This window comes from Chamaea fasciata, unplaced genomic scaffold (genome assembly GCF_029207755.1).
Source record: "Chamaea fasciata isolate MVZ Bird 193981 ecotype frontalis unplaced genomic scaffold, bChaFas1.0.hap1 SCAF_9, whole genome shotgun sequence".
Taxonomy (NCBI): domain Eukaryota; kingdom Metazoa; phylum Chordata; class Aves; order Passeriformes; family Sylviidae; genus Chamaea; species Chamaea fasciata.
Window position 1 is genome coordinate 18,466,818 of NW_027094094.1, and position 22,203 is coordinate 18,489,020.

The 22,203-nt window shown below is 40.7% G+C and overlaps 1 protein-coding gene across 5 annotated transcripts in view; it reads left to right on the forward strand.

The window, feature by feature from the left end:
• The window catches only part of WASHC2C (WASH complex subunit 2C), a 33,247-nt gene that overhangs the window by 3,916 nt on the left and 7,128 nt on the right, over positions 1-22,203 (forward strand). For 3 of the 5 annotated variants that reach the window (XM_066191284.1, XM_066191283.1, XM_066191287.1), the window contains 22 exons: positions 182-240; positions 1,037-1,084; positions 2,302-2,406; positions 2,852-2,939; positions 3,510-3,578; positions 3,952-4,064; positions 5,437-5,509; positions 6,299-6,355; positions 8,204-8,371; positions 8,978-9,111; positions 10,862-10,954; positions 11,457-11,561; positions 12,494-12,610; positions 14,019-14,182; positions 14,616-14,727; positions 15,472-15,657; positions 16,677-16,859; positions 18,009-18,137; positions 18,348-18,443; positions 18,789-18,905; positions 20,498-20,560; positions 21,243-21,455. In XM_066191284.1, the coding sequence (XP_066047381.1) occupies positions 182-240; positions 1,037-1,084; positions 2,302-2,406; positions 2,852-2,939; positions 3,510-3,578; positions 3,952-4,064; positions 5,437-5,509; positions 6,299-6,355; positions 8,204-8,371; positions 8,978-9,111; positions 10,862-10,954; positions 11,457-11,561; positions 12,494-12,610; positions 14,019-14,182; positions 14,616-14,727; positions 15,472-15,657; positions 16,677-16,859; positions 18,009-18,137; positions 18,348-18,443; positions 18,789-18,905; positions 20,498-20,560; positions 21,243-21,455 (2,492 nt within the window). The remainder of the gene's footprint in view (positions 1-181; positions 241-1,036; positions 1,085-2,301; positions 2,407-2,851; positions 2,940-3,509; positions 3,579-3,951; positions 4,065-5,436; positions 5,510-6,298; positions 6,356-8,203; positions 8,372-8,977; positions 9,112-10,861; positions 10,955-11,456; positions 11,562-12,493; positions 12,611-14,018; positions 14,183-14,615; positions 14,728-15,471; positions 15,658-16,676; positions 16,860-18,008; positions 18,138-18,347; positions 18,444-18,788; positions 18,906-20,497; positions 20,561-21,242; positions 21,456-22,203) is intronic. The other 2 variants (XM_066191286.1, XM_066191285.1) reach the window with 2 other exon arrangements.

Sequence of the window (22,203 nt, forward strand, 5' to 3'; positions counted from 1 at the left end):
TTACTTGTGCTTTGTGTATTAGAAATCCAAAGTGTTAAAATTTAATCACCTTTCAAAGCTCTTTCAAACTGCTCTCTACCCACCTGAATTTTAGTTTTCTTCACAGAGTCTTTAAGTTGCCTAAATGGTGACTACATTGTTCTGTGTCTGTCCTTAACTTTTTTGTTTCCATTTAAATTAGAAGGATCAGTGGATAGCGATCGTGGAAGTGTAATTGACAGTGAAGAGAAAGATGAAGAGGTGAGTGGAAAGTACCAGCTGCTTTGCACAAGCATTCCTTGTATGTGAGGCCATTAACTACCTTGCTTTTTGATGTTGGTTCTCAAGATACTACTACACAGTGTTTGTTCCCTGTGTTGGTTGTGATAAATACACTTTCTGTTACTGCTCTTATGCAGTGATTTCCTCTGCAGCTTTCCAGAGGAGCATTTATGTGGTACTTAATCTAGCTGTTATTAAAGTAGAATACTCCAAACTGAAGTGTTTTATTCCGCTGTAATTTAATTTTGTGAAACAAATCAGATTCTTATCAACAATTGCATTTATGGAGAACAAATCTGTTGTAAAATACAGTTACAAAGAGTGGGATGGAGACTGACAGGAACAGGTTTAAAGCTTTAAGTGATGCACCTCCAGGTGTCTTACTTTGCCTCATAAATCTGCTGCATTGGAATATCCCTTTCTGATGTGTTTTGCCTGCTTTGGTTGGGATGTCTCTGCTTTGTAACTGCTATGGAAGCAATCCCTTTCTCCTGAGGTGTTTGCTTTTGGTGTCTTTGCTCACTTAAAGTGAAATCCCTTTTAAGTTACTTGGATGCAGTCACAATGGAGCCTGCTGTCCTTGCTGAAATAATGACTTTCTAGTGAGCTCCCTTTGTAAAGATGGTCAGCAGTGGGGGGAACAATTTCTTGGTCAGATCATGATGAGGAGATCTGAATGTCCAAACTTCAGCAAGTTCAGAGTTTCTGAGCCCTCTCCCTTAACCACTGGATGAAGTAATGTGTGATACTAATCTCTGGGTCTCTTGTGTTACAGGAATCAGATGATGAATTTGGAAACCCTAGTGAAGATGATCAAAAGACGGTATGGTTAAACACTCTGGTACATACCTGAAAGACTTTACATTTGTAGCACAGTGAGCATGCATGGAAGAGGAAATGAGAGCTCTAGACAGCTGACTATTAGCAACTTTGTGAGGCCTGACTTTTATAACTTTTTATGGGAAGGTCTTGCCCAGATGGCACCGTGTTCTGAAAGTGGACCTGGGTTGGGCTTAAAGACACTTGGAAGCTGTCATTAGATACAGAGCCCATGTGGGATGGCATTGCCTGATATATGTTTTCCTTAGGAATAACTGAGACATGAGAGTTCGAAGAATCTACCCCAGGAAAACTAGGCTTCTGTGTGTTTATTTGGTTTATAATTAAAATTCTAATCTTACCATGCAGGAGGCAAGGAACAGTACAGTTTGTGTATGACATGAAATCAAAGATGTGAATAGTATTAGATATTCGAACAGTATATCCATTTGGATAATGAATGAGAAGGGAAATGTTCAGATGGAAAAATTCAAGCCCGACTTTAGTAATTGGTTTTAGGTGAAGGAATCTTTTCCATATTTAGATGTGCCACTACAAAAGACTTTTAAGTGGGGATTCTCAATCTGTCAAAAAAGCAATGTTGCAAAAAATAACCCTTATTTAAGCTACTTACTAACAAAACAGTATTGCAAAAGCACTCAGATGTTACTTTCAGCTGACTTTCATAGGGTAGCTTTGTATGCCTGATGTACTTTAAGATGAGCAAGTATCTTTGGATTGTTGGTGATTTAGTTCAGTTCTGGGCTCTTGCCTGTGTGAACCCCCAGTTCACTTCATCTTTTTCACCCTCTTATTGGTGTGACTGAAACCAGGATGTGAGCATATAGTGTCTGTCATTCTGCTGTCCCCCCTAAGGACAGTGCAAGATGATACAATTTTTTACTAGCTGATCACAGCGTTCTTGTGTTAAGACTAAATACCAGGTCTTTAGTTTGTGTATGGTGGTGGTTCACACCTTGTGAGGGAAGCCTTTGTGTCCTCAGTTGCAGGATTCAGTAGCACAGGGTTGGGGTGTGCTAGACAGTGCAGCAACTTGCTTGGAGCTAGCAGCACTCCTTCCTTACCTTTCAAAAGCTGTGAAGTACTCCAGATGGGCTGTGAGTTCCCATCTTTTCTGTAAGTTTGATTTTAGTATTTTATCCAAGCAGATGTACTTTTGTGTTTATTTTGTATGTGAACGGGATTTTAATTGTTTTTCAGAGGATAGCCCAGATGAGTGATGAAGATGATGATGATGGCTGTGATCTATTTGACTCTGAAAAAGAGGAAGATGAGGATGGAGACTTAGATGAAAGCACAAAGCCTGTGAGTAATTGTTGCCTTCCTGGAGTGGGTAATTTGACTTCCTGTATGAAAAACCTGTCCTTAGAGGGATTATAGTGGTAGCTGTCAAACTCAGGGATTCTTGCACCTTAAGCAAGTATCAAAGCTCTCTTTCAAGAACATTAAGAAATGGATTTTTGCATATTTGTGAGGTAAAGGCCTTCTGTTTCTCCTGCTTATAAAGCAAGATGACATTAAAAATAATGTGTTCATCAGATCTAGAAATTCTGAGGGGTTTTTTAATTCTTGATGCACACCTAATCTCTGCTTTCTTAACAGAAAGCTGTATTGCTGTTTCTGAGGGCTTCAGGCAAAGTCTAGACAAGATATTGTAAAGTGAGGATACAGTATTTATAATTGCAATTGCATCAAGTTGCTAACTGGATCTTATATAAGAAATATGCTGGGTTTTGTCCCTGCTGCTCAGAAAAAGAAGAGGCCAACATCATTTGCAGATGAGCTGGCAGCCCGAATCAAAGGAGAAGTGTCAGTCAGACAGGACGAAGAGCGTTCATGTGAGTTACATCCCAAGTTTTGAAAAGTGCTTGTGTAGTAATGGGGGACTCAGGAAAGTGTGGGACAGGGGATTGTGGGTAACAATACATGTCTTGCACAGTTGAAACAATCAAATTAGGTCTTCTGATTTCAAGAGTATAAAACCTACCAGCTTACCCTGGTTCAGTTACAGGGAAATCTTGCAGTCTTTGAAGTAACCTTGTAGCTTCTGGTAGTTGAATGAAGGAAGACAATAATAAATCTGGAGCCATTTGAAATGCTGAGAGGTTCTGCAAAGGTGTGGAACCTGTACTGTCTGGAATGCTGCGTTGCTTTCTGACATCTCAGCTGACACTAGTTTGCATGTGGACAACTGTGTTGAACCCCTAGTGCCTGACAGAATGATTCTATTGCAATTATAGGTACTAGTTTTAGAAACTGTATTTTAGAGAATGGTTTCATCAGGCTGATTCATATGAAAGCACAGAGGTCACCTTGGTTTGCTATGTTTTATGTTCTTTTTGCCATAGATTGATCTCAGACTGTACGTAAATGTTGACTAGTTTTTCATTGAAATTTTCTTCTTAAAGCCCTGTCGTCAGAGACCAAAACAAGGAAAACCCCAAAAGAGAAGAAGGAAGTTAGAGTTCCATCAGATGGTAGGATATCCTCCTCTCTTGTTCTTGAATTTTGGGCTGGATTGTAAGATGCCATTTAAGAAATCATGGCCTCTGCTATAGAAGCTGGGTGGGATATCAGTGAGCATTCTTCAACCTCAGTGTGTAAACAAATCTAGGTTGTGATGGTGATGTGCCTGTAAACAAGGCTGGAAACACATTTTTTGAGAGTTCTTCCTTTAATGTGGCCTTCTGAAGCCACTGCTCAACCCAGTTTGTCTTCAGCAGCTTCCCTCTATGTGTCATGTTTATGAAAGCAGATGGAACCAAAGCAGTTTTTATTTTGGTTGTCTCTAATTCCCTTTCCTGAAACTTGATCAGTCTTACCAAAGCTCATGGCTCTTGTACTTTCTAGATGAAGATGATGACATCTTCAAGCCTCCTAAACTGACTGATGAGGACTTCACACCGTTTGGTTCAAGGGGTGGCCTCTTCAGTGGTGGAACAGGCCTCTTTGATGATGAAGAGGTGAGAATGCTGCAGATTGTAGAAATTGGGTGTTTCCCCCTTTTAAAAACAAAACAAAAGATCCCTGAAAATTCCCACCTCTGCAAGACAGAGAGGATAAACAGCATTTTGTTGCTTGGTAATATTCAACTACACACGGAGTTCAGGTAGTTCTGTGCTATGCTTTCCATTCTAATACAGTCTTTATTGAAAAAATGTGGGGGTTTTTTGAGTTGTTTTTTTTTTTTTTTTTTTTTTTTTAAGTGGCAGACAATACCTTAAAAAGAATATTAAGAAAAATAATCTGATAGTGCAAGCCAGCTTTGTGTCAGTGCAAATTTGGATGAAGCCATCACTGATTAACTCTTGGTGACTTACTATTAAGACTATTTTCCTCATCTGTGTAGACACAGGACAGCCAAGCAGATCTGTCTGGGATTGTTGCCTGCCTGCTTACACCTCTTCTTGCTTTTCTGTTATCTGAAGGTAAACTTCTCGGAAGGGTGACTTAGCTTCACTTTACGTGTGCACTGGAGGAGGCTGTGCTGTACCAGCAGGCAGACACAGCAGGGCAGCAGGCAAATTATAACTGACAAATGGGCAATTGATCACTGGCACCTCTGCCACACCCCTGCACTCCCGTACTCTTTCTGAAGTGTTTTGCCTTCTTTCTACAAAGTTCTTTACAAAGACCATGCATTTTGAGTCTCCAGGTAGTCAGCATCTAATTCCCAATTTGCATAAGAGGGAGACTTTCAAGAAATTAAGTGATCAGTACTCAAAAAATCGGGAGGTTTCCTGGAAATCCGGGCCGTGGTTGTTGGAGATTGGTACAGGGCAGTGCAACCAGAACGCAAGAACAGCTGTGGGAGTGTCCTGCAATGCTTTTGAGCTGTAATGTATTTCTCTGCAACATTATGGCATCTTAACATCTCTTTAGTAGCAGTGTAAATCATTCATTTTATTCACATGAAGTTCAGGAGTATTTTTATGCTCGTCCTGACCTGAATTTTTCCCTCAAACCTTACTGTATAAACTTCAGTAGGAAAGCTTAGAAGGGTATAATCAGGACCTAACCAGCTGTAGATCAGTTAGTGTAAGTCCTTGAAGATGTGCAAATAAAAGGTCATTCCTTCTCTTCAGCAGACAGACTAGTGATCAGTAAATTAAATTATAGAAGAGAGCTGCTTTTCTGAATGTATACACTTAAGTTAACATTTGAGTACCTAGGTTTAAGTCTTTATTTGCAGATATCCTTTTGAGAAGGGAGAGGTGATTACCTCCTCTGTCTTGGCTTAGACGGGGACATTCAATATGGAAAAATCAGCATCTGTAATTTCCTACAAAAACAAATTCACCACTTTCCCCCCTTTGCATTTTCATCTGTGATCAGAGTGATCTTTTTGCTGAAGCACCAAGAGGAGAAGAATCAAAAGAGAGAGAGGAGCAAGTCCCAGTAAGTGAAGGTAAGAATCAACTGTTGCCTCCTGTAGTCTTGTCTATGCTGTGGTTTATTACTCCTAGCAGCTAGACCGTTTGTTCCCAAACTGGAAAGCCTCGTGTAGCAATTGAAGAGTGAGTCTCTTCTCCTCACCAGTCATAATAGAGAATAGCTCTGTTGAATTTTACATGTGTTCACTGTGATATGTTACACATGCCTACTCTCCTAGAGCTGGAAGGATGTCCTTACTGCTGTTGGCAGAGCTCTCTGCATGTGCTGGGTTCCTGCTTCTCAAGTGTACTTTGCAGGATCCAGTTGTGGGTTTGAGGGGAGCAGAGATTTCTTCTTGCAGATTAATTCACATGAGTTTCCCACTAGGTGCATATCTAGACCCTTAAGGACTATGAGCACATCTTCTGTCTTGCAAAGCTTTTACTGAAGCTCTGTATTTGGTGAATTTTCAGATAAAAATTGGGAGACTAAGCCGTTTTGTTTTGAATGTGTTGTATTGAAGTGGTTTTGAGTGTGTGAGTGTGGACTGTTGCAAATAATGCTGTATGTAAACATGTAATGGGCCTATAAACTCTTGTTTAGTAGAGCTGTTCTGTGGAGTTTAAATGGAAAAAAATAGACTGTTACATATACTTGCTAAAGCCCAGAAGTTCAAGGAGAATGTGTAAAGAGTTCTGAGCTATTAAGAAAGAACAAGCAGCTCAGACAACTTCTTGGATTCCTGTTTCTGTGGTAGAGTTCTGAAGGCTTTGATAGCATAAAATAAGTGCCTCCATTTGTATTGTACTTCCTATGATTTCAGCATCCTCTACAAAGTCCTTAAAGAAAGTTCCTGCAGGTGCAGTATTTCTGTTTCCAGGTATGATTTATTTAATAGCCAATTGCTTCATGCACAAAATGCTCTTTTCTTTAAAACCTACTGCCAAGGTTTTAAAGAAAAGCTATCCAAGCACAGCAGCACTGCTTTGCTTGATCATATGCTTAATGACAAATACAGATGCTTCTACCGTGCTAAGCCTAAACTGCAGCATGTTTATGGATAATCAAAGATTCTGGAGGAGCTCTGAAGGTAGGTGTCACTGATGGCAGATAATTAGCAACTGTCAGCTTCAAGTGTTATGCTCTGAACTTTTAGGAATGTGTGTCACTTCTGCTGATCTTATGCACCTTAATTCTGCTGTGCATGCAGTCACAGCTTCCACCTGTACTCTGAGAAGAAGTGCATTTTGATCTCTCACATTTGATCATATTCCCTCGGGTTAGGAGAAGAACAGTTTAAACATCAAGTTCCTATGTTTAGATCAGTCTTGTTTTTCTGGTTTTGATTCAGAGGATTTGCATACATGGGGAAGAATCAGATCTATAACTCAGAGCTAAAAGTTAAAAAAAAAAAAAATGTACTTAGATCTCTGTTTCATATCAGAATCCAAGCTGATCAATGAAAAGAAACACGTCACCAGTCTTTTTGAATTTACTGACAAAGATTTCTGTCAGTGGGCAGGCTCTTCACTTGATTGAGGTACCTGAATTTTAAGTTTTTGCCTTTCTTAATAAAGGCCTATTTTAAGACTGACTTCAGTAAACTGAGCCCTCAGCATAATTTTTAGAGTAGGAAGTACACAAATCCAGGGTCAAAGATAGATGTCAACAGTGGGACTTCTACATAATTGTAAAACTTAGTTGCAGAGTTTAAAACAGGAGATTGATGTATGGGATTCTTTCATCCTTTCTTCTTTCTTGGAGTTACTATTGTATAAGCAGGGAGTTTAGTCTTTAGTTGCTCCCTCTCAATAACTTGTAGACAGGCTTAAGTCACCAGAGAAAAGCCAAGATTGAGGCTCCTTTGCTATTCCAGTGAACAGTTTGTTTAGGAACTCAATAATCTTTAATAAATAACCAGATTTTGTGGCTGTATTCCTGTCAATCCTGAGGCACTTTTTAATTGTATACTAAACTTTTTTTTTTGTAAGAACCTCCTGCTGAGCAGAATTTATTCAGTCTACTAACTTAACCAAATACCAGTTGTTCTACTTTCTGCCAGACTTTCATTTAAGTATCTCCCCACCTCTGTGTCATTTCCAAACATCTGCACATGGGAAGCTAAAAGGCTTAGAAGTGTTTGCAGATGATCACGCACTTGCCACTGAGGCTGGATGTTTCCATGGCAGATGGAGAAGGAGCAGCTGCTCTGGCTGGCTCTGATTAATCACTGTATGGGGTGTGCGCAGGGATCTCGCACCAAACCCAACCTCGTGCCGCAGTACGGCTGGTGGGCTCATATGGCAAGCGTGGCTCCTGGGGAAAGCTCAGTCACCTGTCCTTCCCTTTCCCCAAGTGCCTTACCACTTCTATTGGGCCACAGTGGTGTGGTGTACTAGTTATTAGAGTAGGATTCTGGTTTGGGAAGTCCATAGGGGCAACAATGTAGGACTACTGAGTCTTCTAGCTTCAGCACAGAGCCTGGCTGCTGTTCCTAGGAAAGATGAGCAGGTTTGAGGAAGAAGTAGCTGCAGTGAGAGTGAGGGGCTGTCTGTGACTTGGCTTTATCAGAATGTGTCTAGCTAATGCTTTTGATGTGGCACTGTTGCCTTAAAAGTTGCTGAGATGGAAACTGTACCTGATGTCACTTACTGCGGCACAAGTTCAGCTTTTTGGTAACTCTGGCAATGTTCTTTTGATTTTTATTCTGCCCCCATCTGACCTGCAGGAGGAAGTGATGTGTTTAGTTCCACTGTAACTGGGGGAAAAGACAAGAAGCCTGCAGCACAGAGCACAGAAAAAACTCCTAAACAACGTGGGAAAGTCGTTCTATTTGATAATGATGATGATGATGATGACTTCTTTGTGGAAGCAACTAAAAAGCCTCCAGATCCAGGTACCTCTAAACATTTGTGGTGAAAGATTAAACACAGAAGGTCATAAAAATTCAAACTGTTAGGAACCAATGAGTTATAAAATTTAAACCTTCATCACTGCTACTTCCACTTGGGTTTTCAGGGGTTGTGATTTTGGTTGGTTTTTGGTGTTCCATTGTAGAGGGTTTTTTTGTCATTGGTATTTCTTTTTATCAGGGTGGTTGGGCTGGTTTGTTTGTACATGTTCTCCCCTGACTTTTCTCTCTTAAGGATGCTCCTCTACCACTAGGGCAGTATCTAGACTTGAATCAGGGAATTGGTACAGGCTTTATTCACACAGCCTTGAATCTTTGTGCCCAACATTCCCCATTAGTAGGGTCTAGGCCTGTGCTAAGCCAATACAAAACACTGCCTTTAGAGGTGCCAGCTGACTCAGCTGCTTGACTGCATATTCTGTCACCAGTGCTTTCAGGTAACTGGTGTTTCACTTGGAGAGCTTGTCTGGCTTTTTCTCTCAAAGACTCCTGATGTTGGTCATGGTTAAACAGTATGGTATCTTTTGAGACTCTTTTATCTTCTCTTGTTCTGGATTCCTCAGTCCCTGTTTGTTTGGTCTCTTTATGTAGTCAAGTCCACAACTGACCTATTTGATGATGATGAAGAAGGTGATTTATTCAAGGAGAAACCTCCCATTCCTTCTGTGGTTGCTGGCACAACTAAAGAAACAGAAAGCCATAGGGAGGCAATCACAGAAAAAAAGGTAATGGCATATAAATGGATTATAGGTTTTAGGACGAAGTTTCTACTGCAGCTGAAGTAGTCTTTCCATATACAACGCTATGAAAGTGACATATTTATGAAATAGGACTAGGTTCACAGGGTCTTCCATAATTCAGTGCGTCAGTGGTCATTAAATGTCTCTTGCCTTTTAAACTTGGGGTTTATTTGAGGTTTTTATTTGCGTGGGCAGTGATTGAAAGAATCTTATTAAGGCAGGATTGAAATGAGAGCAAAATGAGAAGCCTCTGAAAATAAAAAATGTTTATGAATTTCCTGGCTGAAATGAAACCAGCCTGGGTTACGAACCTTCGGTGTCACAGTTCTGTGCTGCAGAGACTTTCTGCTCTTACACCAGCCACTGACAGCAACTTAACTGGTAACCCATAGCTTGTGTGTTTTATGGGAGAGGAAGGTGGGTGTCACAGTTCTCCCTAAGCATATACAAAACTTGGAGTGTTTAGAAAACTGTTTTTCAGCTGAAAACTCCTCTAAGTTGTAGAAAGCTTTGAATGTGGTATTGAGCACATATATTCACTCCACTTTCAGAACAGTGCCTTGAAGAAAGTAGCAATGCTTTTTGCTTCTATAGTAGATACTGTATGTACTCATTTTATACTTTCTGTCCAATGTATTTGAACATAATTAGCTGCAGTGACTCTTCTCCCCTCTGGACTGAGAAGTAAAATGCTGGAGATGTCTAATGCAAACTGCTGTAGCACTTTCTCCATATTGTCCTATGAGAAGCACCTGAGCACAGGGGCCAAAGCCAGCTTCTAATTCTGCTGCACTACAAGAGTATCAGTGAAGCAGGAGCAGTGACAGGAGGGATCTCACAGCACTTGGCTTTCCTGGAGAAGAGGATGAGAACTGATTTAGCAGCATCCCTCCTGCTCAGTCAGGAAGAGAGAGCTGTTTTATACTCCAAGCTTTATGACAGCAGTGCTTGGGTCTGGGATCATTCCAAGTTTAATGGTAATATAGCTGGTGGCAGGCTGGGGCTGTGCTGTGATAATGCAGGAAATGATGGCTGGCACAAACTGCCCTTGTCCTTTATGAAGCACAGCTTGTTAAAAAAACATTTTCCTTTAGCTCACGAGGCGTGGCATGAGTTGGCGCATACATTCTTCTGCTGAGAAGGATGGTGTGGCAGAGGAGGCCTGTGGTAAGACCTGCAAGTCACTTGTGCATAGCACATAAGTTTTGGACTTCAGCGCACAGGTGACAAGCCTGGGTTGTGTCTTTTCAGCTGCTGGGATTTTGCCATCAGCATGCCTCTTAGCAGGGGTCTGTCATGGTTTAGGAAAGGTACTTCCTAATTTAGTGCCCCCACTGCAACCATGCTGTCGCTCACTCCTGCCACCCCTCTCTCACGGGGGCAAAAGAGGGGAATTGAAAGCACAAAAGGTAAAGATCAGGGGTTGAGATCAAACCAATTTACTTGAAACAGCAATGAGATAAGAAAGCAAACAGCAATAGCAGCAATACTAATGAGGGAAGGTACAAAAAAGGCAAATGATTCCTCTGCCATGCTGAGCTGACTCAGAGAGAGTGCTTCTCCTTGGAAAAGACTCCCTTCCCCCTGTCCCCAGCAATGACATGAGGTGGCATAAAATAACTTCTGGGTCCTGGCCATACCCCCTCCTGGCTACTGCAAAAAGAAATGTCATAGATGTGCCAGCCCTTACTGAATCTAAATGGGTGCTGATGCAGTATCTTTCTTTGTCCTAAAGAGTCAACCATCTTCAGGTGAGGACTTCAAACCTTTATCTGAAACACCTCCAAGAAAACAGAGGGGCCTTTTCTCTGATGAGGAAGATTCTGAAGTGAGTATTTCTTTGAGAAATCCTTACAGAAATCCTTGGGATCTCAGTCGTCCTGAGAGTCACTCACATCTGGGGACTCTTTATGCGTTTTTTAGGATTGGGAAAGCTGACATCCATGCACTTACCCCTAGCTGTTCTGAAAGTTCCTCTTGCTTCAAGAGTGAAAGCTGTGTGATTGTCTTCTCTGTCTTCAGGGAGTTAAACATTAGTGGTACACACAGGCAATAAATTAAAAGCCTGAAGACAGGAAGGAGCAGCAAATGAAGAGTAAGAATCATTAAAGGCTGCGTATGTTTCATTTTGGCTTTCAGCTAGCAATTAATTGGCAAAGATAGGGAAAATCCATGTGCAGTTGCAAGTGATTGGTACATCAGATAAGGCATCCACTACTTCATAGGCATTCTAAACATCTTTTTTCATAAGGAAAAACATTAATGTTCCCTTTAGAGTTCTAAAACATATAGCTTTGCTTTACAAAGTGACATCTCTTTGGTTTGCACAGGATTTGTTTTCATCGAGTAAACCTGTGAAGTCAAAAGCTACATCTCTCCCCACCAGCAAGTCCATGACAAAAACTCCACTTTCCTTGTTTGATGATGATGAAGAGGTAAGTACCGCTTCCTGATACTGCCTCTGTGTGGGAAGCCACCTGCACAGGCTGTTGCAAATGCAGCAGAAAGTATTCAGAAATTGACAACACTGGGCTTGCAAATGGAGCATTAAATTGATCTTGCATTGTGCAGCAGTTCTGACCATGTGGACAGCACTGTGGAGGAGGGTGGGAGTGAGGAGTCTTGCAAGTTCTTGAGGTCTTTTAAGTAGTTTGCAGTCACTGCATTTCACTTCTGGACCTAAACATGAAAGATGTTATCCCTCTGATTGATAAAACTAGAGAACCACTGAGCAGTAGAAGAAATCTGAGCTTCAAGAAGCTGTTCTATTCTAAACCTGTACTACCTGTCACATGGATGACTTCTTGCTTCTCTTGTCATGGCTGTTGAATTCCTTTTTGCTCACTCTTCGGTGTGTAAGAATTGTGAATGCTACTATGGAAACAGAGGTCAGAGCACAAGTTTGTGCAAGAAACCTTAAAAAATTTGAATTAGTGTGTGGTTTTTTAATCTTTTTACCCAGTGGTAGTTGTTCAGCTCACTTAATGCCTGTCCTTAGAATAGGATTCATTCTCCGTTTCATTATATGGGTAAGAAACAATGCCCCATTGTGTTGGCTGCTGTGCCACAGAATTGCTGAGTGGTGAATTTTGGCTGCTGGTCATGTCTTGTGGTGGAGGATCTGTGGGCCGGAGCCAGGCTGTGTGGGTACAGGCTTCTGGTCTATCAAACGCTGTATGTGTAGGATTCCTTGGACCAGAATATGGTGTTAAACTTGAAATTGTCTTAAAAAACACCATTTCTGTCTCCTGCTTATATGGGAAGTGGATGGCACCAGTATCATACGTGCAGATGATTTCTCAATGAGCTTTTCATTTGGCTTTGGCTTTCGATTTTTTAATAATGTTGTATTTTATTTTGTTTTAAGGATCTCTTTGGTGTGGGACCTGACAAGAAGCACCAGGAAAAGCCCCCAGAAGAGAGAGCAAAACAGTCAGGGCCTCTCAAGAAAGCTTCCAGCTTGTTGTTCAGCAGTGATGAGGAGGTACTGAGGAATGAGATTTGGTTGAAAGGGGTTTCTGGGCTTTATGTGTAGCAAAGCATAAAAGTTTAGAGAAGGGAACCACAGACCAATTCTGCTGTGTCCACATTCCATGCCTACCCCAATCCTTTGATTTGTTTGCAACTAAGGAGGCTGATCCTTGATCCAAATTTTCACAGGATCTAGGTAATAGAAGTCATGTGGAAGAGAAAATCAGTATTTTCAATGTAATTTATAGAAAGTTTCATAGCAAATGGAGACTGCTGCCAACACATCTGACTTAAAAACAGTAAAAGGGAAAAATAAGTTTGTTCTTACTGCTTTAAATTCTGTAAGGAATGTTTAGCAGTTCTAGATTGATATATGTTGAGGTTTTCTTTGTTTTGAGATGAGTTTCTTATGCATGTGGTTTTGTTTATTGGAATTTTATTTGCTTAAGTTTTGGTGTTTTTTCCTTTGTTTGGCTGTTTTGGTTTTTTAAATCTAGGGATGGGAAAATGATACATAAATAACAAGGCTTCCCATAGAGCAGCCCTCTTCCAGGGACGGGCTAGGTACTGTGCTTCATCTTAAATGAAAGCCAAAGACACTAAAATTAGATTAAAAACTTAAAAATTAAAAACTTGTCTGGAAACCTCTGAATTAGCTCATATGAATAGGATCCAGACTCTTCTTAGTCCTTCTACCTCTCGAAATTACTCTGTTGCATAGACTTTATTACTTGTCCTGTAATTGCTTGTTTAGTAGAGAACAGTAACATCTTTAGATGCATTTTTATCTTAATGTAGAATAAACCAAGTTCAAACTTTGTCATGCCTGTAGTCCCTTTTACAAAGAGGATAAACAAAGGTGGGGAGCTGGGGAAACCACTTGAAATGCTGGGAATAGCAAAACAAATGAGGCAGAAGTATTTTGTTTGGTGTGTAGACTTGAATAAATGGTAGCTGTGGGAGGAGGTGTGTGCTTGGGGGAGAAGTAGTTTGAAGGAAGTAAGTGCAGCATTGAGCACTCCAGTAATGAGGTGTCTTGGGTGTATATGTGGTAGGTTTTTTCCTTTTTTCTTGTTTTTTCCCATACATCAAACTTGCTAACTATGTAAAAGTGGCTCCAGTCAGATTCTACTGAGTGACCCTACTCCTGTGATGCTGCAGTTGACACTGACCTCAGCTGTCAAGAGCAGCTCTAACAAAGTGTGTGTACCATATTTTGCTGGATTAGTACTGTGTGTCAAAAGGTGACCAGACCCTCTGCAAAGCCTGAGCAATGTCAGATTACAGTGGCTAAAATGCAGGCAGCTAAGTAAACTAGTAGCGAGATGAAAGGACTGCCAAGATGAGTAAATGTTCCTTATAGAGAAGATTGCAAACTGTCTTTGACCAAGACAAAAGAAAACTTGTTCCTTCTTTTTAAGGAACACTGGAATGTCTCCAAGCCAGCTAAACCTCCTTCTGAAGATGGCCGAAAAGAAGACCCTGCAAAACCAGCTGGCACTGTCAGTCAGGCCAAAGATGTGAAGACAACAAGCCTCTTTGAGGAAGAGGATGAGGATGATTTATTTGCAATCACTAAAGAGAGGTGACAGTCCTGGGAGGGGAATGGGGAGGCATTTATTCAGAACAGCCCAGCAGCCCTTTCAAAACCAGATGGACCCAGGCGTACTGCAAGTGTTTGTTCCTGGTACTGTTGCTGAGGAGGAAGCAGGGGTGTGTGAGTAGGAAGGGGAAGTGCTGGGCTCTTTTCTATCTGTGGTGGATCAATCTCCTTGCCACCACTGAACTGGCCTTTCCATTTCTATGCCAGTGATATAAAATCCTCTTGACCTTTTTTTATCTTCACTTCTGCAGAAAGCTTTGCAGGCAAGAAAGAAGATGTTAGAATTGTTGGGACAGAGAGGAAGCCAAGTGCTGGATCTGGGAGCACTTGCTGCAAATGATGGTCCTAAGTGACACTTAAATAGATGCAGCGCATGGCCACTAAATGTTCCGCTTTCTTCTCTTTCTCACTGCAGCCAAAGAAAGCCACAGAAGCCATCATTGTTATTTGAAGATGATGATATTAATGGAGAATCATTCTTCAGCTCTCAATCAACGCTACTTCCTTCAGCTGCTAAGGCTGCAGTGGTAACTCCCCATTCTTTTAAAACTAACATGGAACACTTAGTCTTTTTACAGTCTGTCTTTGTTGTTAGGTACTGAATATAAATCTAACTCATTTTACACAATGGTAACTCTAGCAAATTGGGAATGGGAACATTGGGAAATGGGAAGTCTGAATTCTTACACGTACACTCTTACTACTATCAGCCTAATAGAGACTTCAAAATTTTCTTGACCACTTACCCTAAATTTGTTTGGTTTATGCTAAAAGCCCTTCCTAAGGATGTTTTGAAAGCTCTCAAGCATTAAATAACACTAAAAGGAACAAACAGCTTACTGCTGACTCAGTAGCCAGAGTTAACCCTTCATGTTTCCCTACCCAATGTGATTCAGATGTGTAAACAGGCTTCTTTACTGCCCTCCCTTTCGTGTACTCATACCATGCTCTGTCTTACAAGCTTAGCCTGTCTGGTTGTGCTTTGGAATTGAGAGTAGGAGATGCAAGGACTTACTAGAGCTGTATCTGTAGTGGGGATTTCTGTATATGTGCTTCCTGGCACTCTTCAACCAGATTCAAAAACCATAATACAGGAAATTAAAAGTCACAAACCAGAATGTCCCATGGGAGGAAAATAGGAGAAGTCACATGTGTTGCCAGTGTCCTAGACCTCTGCAGTAGGCAAACTGGGACTCTGCTGTCCCATGCAGCATACTCTTTTTATATATAATCACCAATTCTATGTTGCCGACATTCTCCTAATTTTGCAGGAGAAAGTAAAACCAGCACAAGCACCACCTACCTTTAATGAAGAAGAAAAGGAGGAAAAGGAAGATCGGCCAGATAAAACAGTGAAGTCTAACCAGGCAGAAGATACACTGTGGTGTTCAGAAGAGCCTGGAGCAGCTCCTGTGCCTCGAGGAACAGACGTTGCAGGGCAGCAAACAAAGGAAAAAGTGAGGGATTTTCTTACATTAATCTGAAGTTTGGTAAAGATTCAGTTTAAAACAGAAAACCACAATCAAACAGTGCTGCTCTGGCACAGAAATATTTTTCTGGATTGGAGGAAAGAGTAACTCTGTTTCCATTTAGCAAAATCACTTGTCAGTCAAACAGCAAATTGATTAAATGACATTTAAAAGTTTTTTCCTAACTGATGTCCTTGAGAGGGATTGGGGTTTTTTGGGGGGAAGGAGGTAGGCAGAATCTGTTTTGGTTTTCCCCCAGAGTGAGTTGGGTTATCTTAATTTACTTGAACAGAGCATTCCCTTAAACATAGCCTGTATTAATATATAGATTTTTCTTCAAGCTCAGTAAATTTGTTTCACCATAATGTGTGATGATTTATAAAGTAATAAATGTTGTTATGGCCTTCAGGATGGTGAATTTCTGCTGGGCAATACTGTTACAGAACAGTATCAATGAGTATTGAGTGTGTTATTGCAGAAGCTTCAGCAGAACTGATCTTGGGCATAAGTCTTACTGAGTAATTCTTGAGGAATTACCAGTTGATGAATTTCCATTGTAGTTCTTAATCTTCACACTTTTCCTGAGCACATTTAAGGTTCACTCTAAAGTATCCCAAGTGGTATGAGCTGGGTAACTCAGAGAGAGTGGCAAAGCTGATTACTGCAACCTTGTGGTGCACATGCAGCCTGACATAGAGATGAGGAGAAAACCTTATGCAGGAAGCTGCTTATCAATAGTGCCACAGGGTAGGGTAGAGGAGGAAATTTGTCTTCCTTTCAAGAGCTGAAATGTGTGTGCTTTTCTTTGTCAACTGTCTCTTGCTCACCTGCATATTCATATTCTGTCTGCTTGGGGAAAATTATTTGAATGCAGTTTCCTGCTTGGTAATGACTGCAGAACTCTGACCACTGCTGGTATTTAACCAAAAAAGCTTAGCAGGATTTTTGGGCAAACCTGGAATAAATAACAGGCTGATGTATTACTTTTTTTTTCTTCTTTGGTGGAGCCTTTTGCAGTAATATCTTCAGAGCCAGCTGGGAGTTCAGATCTGTTTGCAACATCACCACCAGCTCTGGAGAAAGATATGAAAAGCCAAGCTAAGAAAGTGTTAAGCTTATTTGAGGAGGAAGAGGAGGAGAGACTGGAAGATGATGATGGCATAAAAAATGCACAGAAAGGAATTGATGTGGTGAGTGTAAGGAAGTTCTTGAACACTGGGAAATGGTATTTCCATCTCTGCTTTTCTAGGCAAGGTTTTGTTTTTACCTTTCCCTCTCTTCATGTCATGCAGACTGATGTTCCTCAATTTCTAACCTTCCAGATTCTTGGGTGAGAAATTATTCCTGCTCTTCCTTATGATCCTGAATCCTTTTGTAAATTTTCCTGTCCCACTAACTTGAAAGCATTTTACTGCATGCTAATATGAAAATAAATCTATACAGATGTTTGGTGCAGCTACTTGATTTTTGCTTTACAGAACTGACTCTTTAGTTACTCCTCAAGGTCAAAGATACTAGGAAGTAAAAGGATGTGGAGTTTTAAGCCTTGTGGTTTACCCCTTTTTTTTTTTTTTTTTTTTTTACATTGTTACAGTTTGCTTGCTGGCTATATGCTTTCAGACATAGATTCAGCAATAATTAATCCTATGTTTACTTCTGTTTTTCAAGTATGTGTGTTCATTTTTTAAAAAAGCTTCCAGCTACCGAATTATTAGTCTGGCTTTTCTGATATAGTGTATACCATCAAGAGGTGGACTTGGAATTTTCAGTTGCAATATCTTTGACCCTCTGGCAATATTCTTGTTTCTACTTGATGTAAATGTACTGAAATTTTTCCTGAAAGTCTGAATTAGTGTTGAAAGGTACAAACTATATACTACAGTGTACCACAAGGTTTTGTCATCTTAGTGTGACCATGTAAAGTAAGCAGCCAATCCTAAAGCCCTTGGAATTGAAAGAAATAGATGACTGTTGGAGAAAAATCAGTGTTCAGAGCAGCTTCTGAGTTAAAATAGATTGTTAGCTTGGGCCCTTGTTTACTACTTGTGAATGAATACTGTGTTTGGTTTTTTGTGGGGAGCACACTGGAAGATGATTGAAAGAAGCCACATCTGTCCTATGAATGTGGAAAAATAGAAATCCATTCAAATATTTCCTTCAAAGCTCTCATTTGTTAGCATATAGTAGTCACAAAGTGATTAAGGTGCTGAAATGAAAAATCAGAATGGTAATTTATGAACTTAACATTTTTGATAGGCAAATCTACCTGCCTTATCATGAGGCAGATAACCTCAGAGAGGGAGTTTCTCACTGTGTGATCCTTTCTCCTCTCCTTCCAGGCTTCTGAGAAAGGTACTCGGCCCAAAAGCACTGGGGTCTTTCAAGATGAAGAGCTTCTCTTCAGTCACAAACTTCAGAAGGACAATGACCCAGACGTTGACCTCTTTGCCAGCCCCAAGAAGTCAATGGTGAGTTCAAAGCCCTCCTCTGAACCTCCTATTTAAAAACAGTCTTTGAAGTGTTCTGTGAACTGGTGTTCCCTGTGTGGACACAGCTTAGAAGTCACTGATTTCCAGAGAGGGCCAAATGCTAATGTCAGTTATATTCTGGCATCATGGGCTGAAAGAGATGTGCTTTGGATCTGTGACACATCTTTTCTTTATCTTTCATTTCTTTAGTCTGCAAACCGTGTCCTGAAGCTATCACCTGGAGGAGGGCTTTTTGGGGATGATGATGAGGATGATCTCTTCACTACTGCTAAAACAAACATTCCGGTACCTGTTTCTCTATTGTAAATTACTTATATAAAAGAGATTGGAAAGAAGTGTATGGAAGAGATTTTCTCCATTTGTATACCCACAAGAAATTAAATGACTTTTCGAATCTTTTTGAGAGAACAGAAATGGTCATTGTGACCCTGAAGACATAGGGACTGAACAGATGCAGATTTGGCTAGATTTCTGTTCAGTTAAAAGCCAGATTTTTAAAATTCCCCTTTATTAAAATTAAAAATTTTAAATTTTTGCCGGAGTTCTTTTGAGGTTTGGGGGGTTTTTTTTGGATCTGCACACCATTCTTTTTACCCCATTCATGTTAACTTTTGCCCATAATGCTTTCAGAAAATGGCCGAGAAGAAAACTCCTCAGACCAGTGTTGGCCCTTCTTCAGTGAGCAGTAACCTAGAAAATGCTTTAAGTGCCAAGCAAGATGAGACTCTGAAGGCAGCAACTACAGAGGCAAGTACTTAAATCTTGTGCCTTGAACAGCATGCAAAGAAAAAGGAGATGTGTCATCCTGTTTTAAGGAAGTGTGTTGGAAAGATGAAAACTAATGCCTGGATTCACTGGCTGCCAGGCAGCAAGCAATGCATGGCCAAACTTCTCTGCTTATCAGCAGGTGCACTGTTAATAGCAAGAAGTTTAAATGTTATTGATGTTTTATTCATTGTACACACACTTTAAAAAGTGAAATGGCAGAGAAGAGCTACACCCTAGGTCCAGTTGTACTGAAAATGAGTTGTTTCTTCTCTCAAGTGCCAGTGACTGTTGGGGTGAATGTGATCTTTAAAGGTAGCCTTTCTCAGAAAGGAGATCAGGGCTTGCAGCACAAATCTGTGTCAGTTGAGACTCTTATCTTGGAGTCTTTAGGGTGAGTAAACAAGACTCCTGTCCCTAATCTTGCAGAATCAAGAGTCTCTGGGAGAGGTGATCTGGCCCAGCGTTCTGGCCTGTGCCTCACTAGTACTGCTTGATGGATTTTCATGTGTAGGAGACTAGATTTTTATTGTAGAGAGTGGGAGTTGTTTTTCTCCCCTGGACTGAAGAACACAGAGCATGCCTGTAGGGCTAGTAATTAGGTAATTAGCACATCTTCCCTTTTTGTAAAGTGTTCCTTGAAGTGTAGAACCAGGTTCATCTTCCTGGATTTTGTAGCAACTGACAGCCTGCTATAGGAATGGTTTCAGCCGCTTGGAGGTTAAACTGAACACCACAGGCAATTAAGTAGAGAACAATCTCCTCAGATACTAGGATACTCTGTCATGCTGTCAAGCCCTTCAAACCAGTGTCCTAACCCTTGCAAAATCTCAGTCACTTCAACCTAGCTGAAGGAGCTCTGACTGTCCAGTCATACCAACAGCAGTTTTTACCTAGTTCACAGAACCATGCAGACTACAAACTTCTGGAGAGCAAGCCCTGGAAAGTGCATCTTAGCTGATTTGATTCATTCCTTAAGTCCTAGAATTGACCCAAGTCTTCAGACCAAACAGCTGCTCTTGCTCTTTTAGCCTAGTCTTCTTTCTAGTGCTACTGGCCTATTATTTTTAGAGGAACACTCACTTCTCTGAAGCTGTTTTCCTTGAAGTCTGAGTGGAACAATTCTGAAGCCCTCGTGGCTTCTGTGTAGGCTTCACTGAAGTCTGTAGCCCAATTATAGCCAGTCACAAAGAGAAACGTTAGATCATTGCCTGGCAATATGGCTTCAAAGGATTTTAGAGGACAGAATAAACAAGGAGAGAGAAAATAGCTGTCCTGGTTTGATTTGCCTAGTGATGGCAGTGACCTGGAGAAGATGGATGTTGTTCAGTTACTCTGGCATACTGGGTAGAAGGACGGGTGAATGAAATGTGACAATGAAGCTGGGGCCATGGCATGTGGGAAACTGAAAACTTAGTGACTATAGCTGTAATGGTAGAATGTGATGATAACATGTTATCTTCAGAAGAAATTGGTAAGCAATTAGCTGCTTTCTGTACATATATTAAAATGAAAACTATGGTTGGATTGATAACAACTTATCAACTTGTTTAATTCAATGTAATTTTGTGCAGAAATCTACAGGTCCTGTTCCCATTAAAACCAAAGAGCCTTCATCTCGGATTGGAAAGCTACAAGTAATTAACTTTACTGGCACTTTAACTTTCAAAAAATAAAAGAAAATTTTCCTTGCCTCACTGATGGCTTTCCCTGAACCAAAATCTTATTGCTTCCTTACCTTATTCTTGCAACATTATTATTTGTTTCAGATGGCATATTTTTGATTGCTTTTTCTGTATTGCATGTTTAATATTATTTCCTCCTTCTGTTTCAGTCCTGACTCTAAGCAGCACTATTTACTCATATTGGGGGGGCAGAGGGGGAGCTCCTCTTTGAACTGCTGTTGTTCTTAGCACTATTAAGCATGTTCAGGGACTCCTAGGGGGATGCTATGGTTATGTCCCTCTTCTCACACAAAACAACTAATAACTGTCTGTATCACAGTACCATTCACAGTCAGAACCAGTCTCCTCAAACAGAATATTGAGCTACATAGGTGTTTGGTCTGGCATAACTTGACCCTGCTGTTCCTGAAGCACTTACACAGAATAATAGTGTTGACCACTCCACAGTTTTAGTGAGACAGAGTTTGTGGGAGACACAAAAGTTCTTAGGTCTGAGAAAAGCCAGGCACTTTAGAAGTAGAACTTGAATACCCAGATACACTAGTTCTTGCTCCTTCTCTGGAGCCACGCTTGCTCTGGAGCAGTAGTAATGTGGTCTCTTTTTGTGTGTATGTTTTTGTTGTCTGTTTTGTAGGCTAACTTAGCTATTAACCCCTCAGCCTTATTACCTGGTGCAATGCCTAAGGTCTCCAATGTCAAGTCCCCCTTACCAGTGCTGGACACTCCATTACATGAGCCCAAGGTGGTACAGAACAGTGAACCCTTCTCTGCTGCAGGAAGCAATGAAGAACTCGGCGTAAGCTTTGATCAGCCCATGCAAGCAGACACCTTGCACAATGCCAACAAGGTAACCTTGGTATTTAGGATAAGAGGAAGGAGGATTAAAAACACAGTCTGTCCTCATGCAGGAGTTTTGGTATGCAGGTTCTGCTAACAGTGTGGTTTATCTGAATCTAAATGGGAGTGTGAAAATCTAATCCCTTCTCACTTCCGTGGATCACTGAAGAGAAAGTCTAGCTTAGCACCTATACTTAGCTCAGTAAGGGGCTTACGCATATACCTGGTGCCTTTTAAAGCACATGCGTACTACATACATGTGAAATACTGGATTTCGCCTATTGGTATGTTAACATAACATCTTGTCCTATGCCAGGAGACACCAACCTAAGGAAATATTAAAAAGACGTTTTGCTCGGCTAACTATAAAACAGGTTACAGGCAGCTGCTTTGACAAGCTATCCAAAACACATCACTGCTGTAGGCTGACCTTTACCTACTCTCTGGATAAAAATGTCATGCTGTCCTGAACTGTAACTCTCAATTCTTTTTCAAAGAAAACTTTCATTTTCACACAAAGGAAAATAAAAAGAGGTGTTACAGCTTTTGACATGGTAAATATTTATCTCCTGACTCACTTGTTTTGCACTCATACTTTCTACTTTATGGACTGAAAAAGGCATATTCCAATTAAAGACTTAGTGGTTCTTAAAAAAAAAATGGGAGTGTCAGCCATGTAGTTAAGATTTCATCTAGGTGCCTATGATTTTATAAGTCTGTGAGGTTTCCTGAGAGCAGCAATTTGAGTAAGATAATTC